General features: G+C 41.5%; 1 protein-coding gene across 1 annotated transcript; it reads right to left on the reverse strand.

Moving 5' to 3' along the window:
• Positions 1–1,355: 1,355 nt before the first annotated feature.
• Positions 1,356–3,772, reverse strand: LOC128639605 (semaphorin-3F-like). Its single transcript, XM_053691767.1, is given in 2 exon segments — positions 1,356–2,255; positions 2,257–3,772. Coding segments are annotated over 2 exon segments (2,262 nt in total). The 5' UTR covers positions 3,757–3,772; the 3' UTR covers positions 1,356–1,493.
• Positions 3,773–9,224: the final 5,452 nt, after the last annotated feature.

Below are 9,224 nucleotides of genomic sequence, written 5' to 3' on the forward strand. Positions count from 1 at the left end.
TCTCATGTCGTTCTCACCTTCTAATACACAGACATTGCTCATCTCCTCATAATACATTCATCATATAGGACACAGATCACTCACCTCCTCCTAATAAACATACAACACATAGCTTTCATTCTACTGGTATCGGTTATACCATTATATAAAAAGGAAGACTTGCATAAAGAAACAATACTCTGACAGCCCTGTGTGCTTATTGCAGGAATCATAGAGTATTACAACAAACTCTACAAACCCTCATACTCACTCCTCTCCTGAAAACCTTGTCCAGGAATTGTTGGTCTGTAGAGCACTGTGGCCTCACTTAGCGTATAACATTAGAGAGTTGTGATAAAGTGCAGGCATTCACTCATGCAACACATATGTTTCTAGAACATGTTCACAATGGCAACAATCCTAGGTAGGCCACTGAAAAAATATATATATATTTTACATTAGTATGTCCAATGAAAAAAATAAAATAATGGAAGATTTCATATATGTCGGTCATAGTTTCTAAAACCAATTCTATTTAAAGAGGAAACCTGATATTTTATACCTCTGTATTATTTCCATTTATTCCTAGATTCCATATTTGTATATGTTCACATTCCCAAAATTCTCCAGTTGGCACTGGCCAGCAATGAGTGCCTCAATGTAGAAGGAACATTCTGAATGCACTGATAGGTTTGGGTTGTTTTCAGAGATACATAAATGTTACAATAACTCCACCCCACACCATAGCAAGTTGGAATGTTCCATCCAACATCAGTCCTAGAGGAGGGATACATATATACTCTGGAGATACAGGTTATTGGTTTCCTGTGAGAGGTGACAACATTTCATTGGCTTTGTAGCTCAAATCAGAGAGGCAATGTGTCTAGCAGTGTCTGTTTTTGGGAATGACTGCTGAGGACATTGGGGTGGAAGGGAAGCAGCAGAGCCTCATAGGGCAGTGGTAATGGAAAGATGAATGGTGAAGAGCATTATCAGTGGTCATAGAGCAATGGTCAGCAGAAGCCTGTAGAAATAACGGGAAGACACAATACTGTTGTGCTGCACTGGGGAAAAGGTGCAATGTTTTGTAGGCTCCGGTATTGTTTAAAGCGGCAACAGGGAGACTTTCTGAAGGTCTTTCCAACAAAGACATTAAGAGCATCAGGACTTTGGGTAGAATGATAAGAGAGGAGTTTCTCATATGCTGAAAACTGTCTCAAAACAGTCATCAAAATCAGGACAGATTCCCTCTGCCTCAAATTGCCCCCTGGGACAGAAGAAGGGGAATTTCCATTTTCCCCAATAAATAAAGTCTGAGAGACCCAGGGAAATACAATGCCACCATTTGCTCTCTATAGATTTATATTTATATATATATATATTTATATCCGTTTTTTGTCTTAATATTAAAAAAAGGAGATGGGGGAAAAATAAAATAAGGGCCAGTTTGTGGGTGGTAGAGCAATCTAGAGGGCGATTGGACAGTGGGAAACAAGTCCTGTTTTTATCCCATTTCATGTCTGAAGCTCTTCTGTGGGTGGATGGTTTCTTCGGTTCCTAGCTCGTTTCTGTTCTTGCAAGTCCTTGGCATCACTCTGAGCAGAGCCTGTGGGGCGCCAGTAGCCCTGGCAATATTGATTGATGAGTCCCATCTCTGGCTGGGAAAGGAGTTGAACCAAATCATCATAAGCTCCAGGAGGTCCAGCAGGGTTGGTTTCAAGAGCAGCAGGCGGCTCAGGCTGTAGAAGAGCGGCTGTAACAGCGTCAGCACTTAGCACATGAAGCCGGACACGCATTACAGTGTGCTTTAAGTTGTTCTCTGTAGCCGTGCAGTGGTAAACACCAGCGTCAGACAGTTGTAGTGACCGCAGGAGAAGCCCCTGATCTGTCTTGAGGAAACGACCTTCAGAGCGAAGCTCCTTTTTACGGTCTGTGTTATCCTTCTGTAGTATCCACTTGATTGAGGCCTGGGGGGATCGAGGCGGACATTCCAGAAATGCTGAACTTCCCTCTACCCCATACTGCACGGCATCCACTCCATTTTTACTCCCATTCGAGTTGTACCCTCTGCACTGCCTCATGGGATTGCCGTGTCTTACATCCTGGCGCCGGCTGCGTCTTTTGGAGGAGGCTGAATAACGGGAGCATGTTTTTCCATCCCAGGCACAGTAAGGGTCCCTAGCAAGGCAACAATCTGCACACGCTTCTCCATATACATCGCATCGATGGAGAGCGAGGTGCGTCACCCCAGACATGGATGACACATACAGCTGTTGCTACTCTCTTTGATGAAATCTTCATGCTTTTGATAGATGCTGGTACCTTAAAGACTTCCACCTCCTCCAAGATAAGCTCCTCTGTTTCCATATCATCTTTAGGTAGAACAATTACCTTCTGCACGGTGCCCTGATCTGTGCCAAGAAAGAGAACTTCATAGCGGCCATCAGATGCATCCACCTGGTCTACAGCAATGGTAGTAAACTTGTAGTTGACATTGGTTCTGACAAGCAGTGGCTGTCGATGGACAGGATATACAGGGTTGTACATCATCGGGTGAGTGCGCATGAAGTTTATTACTTCATCAGGATAATCCTTAGTGGACTTCATGGAGGGTGTAAAGGTGCCACCTGGACACGTGCCAGGCCGAGGATATGGAATCTTCCCTGTATAAGGCATCCACTGGTAGTTGGGACCTTCTTTGTGAGCAAATGGCCCATTAAATACCATGCGTATGTCCGCCATAGAGTATACACACACAGCTGAGCCCCTAAATACAGAACCAGATGAAGAGAAGACTGCATAGATAACTGGGTTTTTGTTGAACTTGTCCTGTGTCTGCTGAATGAAGACATCCTGCAGTTCATCGAAGTGAGTCTCAATTCCATCAGCACCAGGTACTGAGCAGATGAGACGAGCTTTCAGGAATGTGCTCCATTTATTAACCAGGCAGCAGTGACCTCCATCATCATTCAAGCAGACTCTTCCTATGCGGGAGTATATAGTAGGACTGTGTGGGGCGTCTGTGGATTTCTCTCGGAAGAAGAAATACAGTTTGTCATCATTTCATTCTGCACTGTCCGGAATCAGCTGCACATGGACAAATGTTGGGTCATTAAGCCAGCGGGAATTATATTGGTCGGTTCTCATGGCTGCCTGTTTGCCCATTGCTCGAAAAACGGCAGCATCTGTGCCCATAAAATCAATATATACTCCAGAGTACAGTTCTTCATTTATGAGAGCAGATACGCTGTCCAGTTTGGGGTCATAGGCACATTTTCCTTTCCCCGACTCTACTCGATCTGGTTCTAAGTAAAAGATATAATCCTGCGCTCTGCGCCCACGGTTGATATATGTGCACACTGGGTTGTATGCTCCTGTTCCACACACATATAGATGAGTCCTGTTCCAGGGCTGAATCAGACGAATAAAATTACCACATTCCCCATTGCTATCTTTTCCAGACAACACACAATCTTCTATACTCTGCTGAGATGCTGGCCAGTGAATAATTAGGGGCTCGCGATTGATGTCTTGAAGGTCCAGGGATAGGATGAAATCTTTGCTCCCCACATACATCCGATCATGATCCTCGTCCTTCAGCAGAATACGATAATCTGAAGTGTTCAGAAAGAAGCTCAGAAAATGAGCAGTACCTGAAGACTTCAACTCTCTAAATGACAGTTGTACACGTGGTGCAGTAGGGAAAATATCCTTGGCAATTGCGTAGCAAAAGAATATAAGATAGCAGAACCATAATGGCTGGTCCTGAGCGTGCATCGTTTGGAAAGAGGAGTACACCCAGGAATCCCTCAGCATATTGTTCACTATTCCATCAGCCCTACCCAAGACAGCAGTTAGCAGGTTAAACATATTGTGGTAATATCTGTCTAATTTCATACTATGTAACATTTAGGTAGTGTGTGTGTGAGAGGCTTAGGGTAGTGTTTGTGTGTGTGAGAGAGAGAGAGGCGTAGGGTAGTGTGTGTGAGAGGCTTAGGGTAGTGTTTGTGAGATAGAGAGGCTTAGGGTAGTGTGTGTGTGAGAGGCTTAGGGTAGTGTGTGTGTGAGAGGCTTAGGGTAGTGTTTGTTTGTGAGAGAGAGATTTAGGGTAATGTTTGTGTGAAAGAGAGATTTAGGGTAATGTTTGTGTGAGAGAGGCTTAGGGTAGTGTTTGTTTGTGAGAGAGAGATTTAGGGTAATGTTTGTGTGAGAGAGGCTTAGGGTAGTGTGTGTGTGAGAGAGAGGCTTAGGGTAGTGTTTCTGTGTGTGAGAGAGAGAGGCTTAGCGTACTGTTTGTGTGTGTGTGTGAGAGAGGTTTAGGGTAGTGTTAGTGTGTGTGAGAGAGGCTTAGGTTAGTGTTTGTGTGTGAGAGAGGCTTAGGGTAGTGTGTGAGTGTGTGTGTGAGAGGCTTAGGGTAGTGTTTGTGTGTGTGTGAGAGAGGCTTAGGGTAGTGTTTGTGTGTGTGAGAGAGGCTTAGGGTAGTGTTTGTGTGTGTGAGAGAGGCTTAGGGTAGTGTTTGTGTGTGTGAGAGAGGCTTAGGGTAGTGTTTGTGAGATAGAGAGGCTTAGGGTAGTGTGTGTGTGTAAGAGGCTTAGGGTAGTGTGTGTGTGAGAGGCTTAGGGTAGTGTTTGTTTGTGAGAGAGAGATTTAGGGTAATGTTTATGTGAGAGAGAGATTTAGGGTAATGTTTGTGTGAGAGAGGCTTAGGGTAGTGTTTGTTTGTGAGAGAGAGATTTAGGGTAATGTTTGTGTGAGAGAGGCTTAGGGTAGTGTGTGTGTGAGAGAGAGGCTTAGGGTAGTGTTTGTTTCTGTGTGTGAGAGAGAGAGGCTTAGGGTACTGTTTGTGTGTGTGTGAGAGAGGTTTAGGGTAGTGTTAGTGTGTGTGAGAGAGGCTTAGGGTAGTGTGTGTGTGTGTGAGAGGCTTAGGGTAGTGTTTGTGTGTCACAGCATACTGTGTTAAATTGCTGCCCTACCTACCATCCACGACTCGTATCTGCCAGCCTGTGTGCCAGGCCCAACTAGCCAATTAGTTGCACCAATCACAATTCTTGTAACAGTAATTAAAAAAAAAAAATCATAATTTTTTGGACTGTAAATATTCAGTCTCCTAGTGCCATTGAATTGCATTTACCTCCTGCCTGCCACTGCCAGCCTTTTGTGCCAGGCCATCTAGCCAACTATTTACACCAATCATAATTGTTGTCACAGACAGTATAGTTACTAATTTAAATTAAAAATTTTTTTATTGTTGATCTTAATCCTCAGTTTGCTCATGCCCTAGAATTGCACTTTTCTACTGCCTTCCAAGCCTGTGTGCCAGGCCTACTTGAAAAATATTTACACCAATCATAGTTGTTGTGACAGTATTCTTAATAATTAAAAATTAAAATTGTTGGTAATAGTTGTTGAGAATCCTCAGTTTGCTGGCACCATTGAATAGCACTTTCCTGCTGCCTTGCAGCCTGCTGTGAGCCAGGCCCACCTAGCCAATTGTTGCCAGCAATCATATTTCTTTTAACAGTATTGCAAAAATTGTCAATCATCACTGTTTTGACTGTCAGTAATCAGTCTCCTAGTGTCCTTGAATTGCATCTACCTCCTGCCTGCCAGCCTTTTGTGCCAGGCCGTCTTGCCAACTATTTACACCAATCCTAATTTTTTGTCACAGTATAGTTACTAATTAAAATTAAAAAAATCTTCATTGTTGATGATCTTAATCCTCAGTTTGCTCGTGCCCTAGAATTGCACTTTTCTACTGCCTTCGAAGCCTGTGTGCCAGGCCTACTTGAAAAATATTTACACCAATCATATTTGTTGTGACAGTATTCTTAGTAATTAAAAATTAAAATTTTTGTTAATAGTTGTTGTGAATCCTCAGTTTGCTGGTGCCAGTGAATAGCACTTTCCCCCTGCCTTGCAGCCTGCTGTGTGCCCGGCCCACCTAGCCAATTATTGCCAGCAATCATATTTCTTTTAACAGTATTGCAAAAATTGTCAATCATCACTATTTTGACTGTCAGTAATCAGTCTCCTAGTGTCCTTGAATTGCATTTACCTCCTGCCTGCCAGCCTTTTGTGCCAGGCCGTCTTGCCAACTATTAACACCAATCATAATTGTTGTCACAGTATAGTTACTAATTAAAATTAAAAAATTCTTGATTGTTGATGATCTTAATCCTCAGTTTGCTCGTGCCCTAGAATTGCACTTTTTTACTTCCTTGCAAGACTGTGTGCCAGGCCTACTTGAAAAATATTTACACCAATCATATTTGTTGTGACAGTATTCTTAATAATTAAAAATCTAAATTTTTGTTAATAGTTGTTGTGAATCCTCTGTTTGCTGGTGCCATTGAATAGCACTTTCCTCATGCCTTGCAGCCTGCTGTGAGCCAGGCCCACCTAGCCATTTGTTGCCAGCAATCATATTTCTTTTAACAGTATTGCAAAAATTGTCAATCATCACTGTTTTGACTGTCAGTAATCAGTCTCCTAGTGTCCTTGAATTGCATCTACCTCCTGCCTGCCATCCTTTTGTGCCAGGCCGTCTTGCCAACTATTTACACCAATCATAATTTTTGGTCACAGTATAGTTACTAATTAAAATTAAAAAAATCTTGATTGTTGATGATCTTAATCCTCAGTTTGCTCGTGCCCTAGAATTGCACTTTTCTACTGCATTCCAAGCCTGTGTGCCAGGCCTACTTGAAAAATATTTACACCAATCATATTTGTTGTGACAGTATTCTTAATAATTAAAAATTAAAATTTTTGTTAATAGTTGTTGTGAATCCTCAGTTTGCTGGTGCCATTGAATAGCACTTTCCTCCTGCCTTGCAGCCTGCTGTGAGCCAGGCTCACCTAGCCATTTGTTGCCAGCAATCATATTTCTTTTAACAGTATTGCAAAAATTGTCAATCATCACTGTTTTGACTGTCAGTAATCAGTCTCCTATTGTCCTTGAATTGCATCTACCTCCTGCCTCCCATCCTTTTGTGCCATGTCGTCTTGCCAACTATTTACACCAATCATAATTTTTGGTCACAGTATAGTTACTAATTAAAAATAAAAAATTCTTGATTGTTGATCTTAATCCTCAGTTTGCTCACGCCCTAGAATTGCACTTTTCTACAGCCTTCCAAGCCTGTGTGCCAGGCCTACTTGAAAAATATTTACACCAATCATATTTGTTGTGACAGTATTCTTAATAATTAAAAATTAAAATTTTTGTTAATAGTTGTTGTGAATCCTCAGTTTGCTGGTGCCATTGAATAGCACTTTCCTCCTGCCTTGCAGCCTAGTGTGAGCCAGGCCCACCTAGCCAATTGTTGCCAGCAATCATATTTCTTTTAACAGTATTGCAAAAATTGTCAATCATCACTGTTTTGACTGTCAGTAATCAGTCTCCTAGTGTCCTTGAATTGCATCTACCTCCTGCCTGCCAGCCTTTTGTGCCAGGCCGTCTTGCCAACTATTTACACCAATCCTAATTTTTTGTCACAGTACAGTTACTAATTAAAATTAAAAAAAATCTTGATTGTTGATGATCTTAATCCTCAGTTTGCTCGTGCCCTAGAATTGCACTTTTCTACAGCCTTCCAAGCCTGTGTGCCAGGCCTACTTTAAAAAATATTTACACCAATCATATTTGTTGTGACAGTATTCTAATAATTAAAAATTAAAATTTTTGGTAATAGTTGTTGTGAATCCTCAGTTTGCTGGTGCCATTGAATAGCACTTTCCTCCTGCCTTGCAGCCTGCTGTGAGCCAGGCCCACCTAGCCAATTGTTGCCAGCAATCATATTTCTGTTAACAGTATTGCAAAAATTGTCAATCATCACTGTTTTGACTGTCAGTAATCAGTCTCCTAGTGTCCTTGAATTGCATCTACCTCCTGCCTGCCAGCCTTTTGTGCCAGGCCGTCTTGCCAACTATTTACACCAATCATAATTTTTGGTCACAGTATAGTTACTAATTAAAATTAAAAAATTCTTGATTGTTGATGATCTTAATCCTCAGTTTGCTCGTGCCCTAGAATTGCACTTTTCTACAGCCTTCCAAGCCTGTGTGCCAGGCCTACTTTAAAAATATTTACACCAATCATATTTGTTGTGACAGTATTCTAATAATTAAAAATTAAAATTTTTGGTAATAGTTGTTGTGAATCCTCAGTTTGCTGGTGCCATTGAATAGCACTTTCCTCCTGCCTTGCAGCCTGCTGTGAGCCAGGCCCACCTAGCCAATTGTTGCCAGCAATCATATTTCTGTTAACAGTATTGCAAAAATTGTCAATCATCACTGTTTTGACTGTCAGTATTCAGTCTCCTAGTGTCCTTGAATTGCATCTACCTCCTGCCTGCCAGCCTTTTGTGCCAGGCCGTCTTGCCAACTATTTACACCAATCCTAATTTTTTGTCACAGTATAGTTACTAATTAAAATTAAAAAATTCTTGATTGTTGATGATCTTAATCCTCAGTTTGCTAGTGCCCTAGAATTGCACTTTTCTACTGCCTTCCAAGCCTGTGTGCCAGGCCTACTTGAAAAATATTTACACCAATCATATTTGTTGTGACAGTATTCTTAGTAATTAAAAATTAAATTTTTTGTTAATAGTTGTTGTGAATCCTCAGTTTGCTAGTGCCAGTGAATAGCATTTTCCTCCTGCCTTGCAGCCTGCTGTGTGCCCGGCCCACCTAGCCAATTATTGCCAGCAATCATATTTCTTTTAACAGTATTGCAAAAATTGTCAATCATCACTGTTTTGACTGTCAGTAATCAGTCTCCTAGTGTCCTTGAATTGCATTTACCTCCTGCCTGCCAGCCTTTTGTGCCAGGCCGTCTTGCCAACTATTTACACCAATCATAATTGTTGTCACAGTATAGTTACTAATTAAAATTAAAAAATTCTTGATTGCTGATGATCTTAATCCTCAGTTTGCTCGTGCCCTAGAATTGTACTTTTTTACTTCCTTGCAAGACTGTGTGCCAGGCCTACTTGAAAAATATTTACACCAATCATATTTGTTGTGACAGTATTCTTAATAATTAAAAATTAAAATTTTTGTTAATAGTTGTTGTGAATCCTCAGTTTGCTGGTGCCATTGAATAGCACTTTCCTCCTGCCTTGCAGCCTGCTGTGAGCCAGGCCCACCTAGCCATTTGTTGCCAGCAATCATATTTCTTTTAACAGTATTGCAAAAATTGTCAATCATCACTGTTTTGACTGTCAGTAATCTGTCTCCTAGTG

Source organism: Bombina bombina, chromosome 1 (genome assembly GCF_027579735.1).
Source record: "Bombina bombina isolate aBomBom1 chromosome 1, aBomBom1.pri, whole genome shotgun sequence".
Taxonomy (NCBI): Eukaryota; Metazoa; Chordata; class Amphibia; order Anura; family Bombinatoridae; genus Bombina; species Bombina bombina.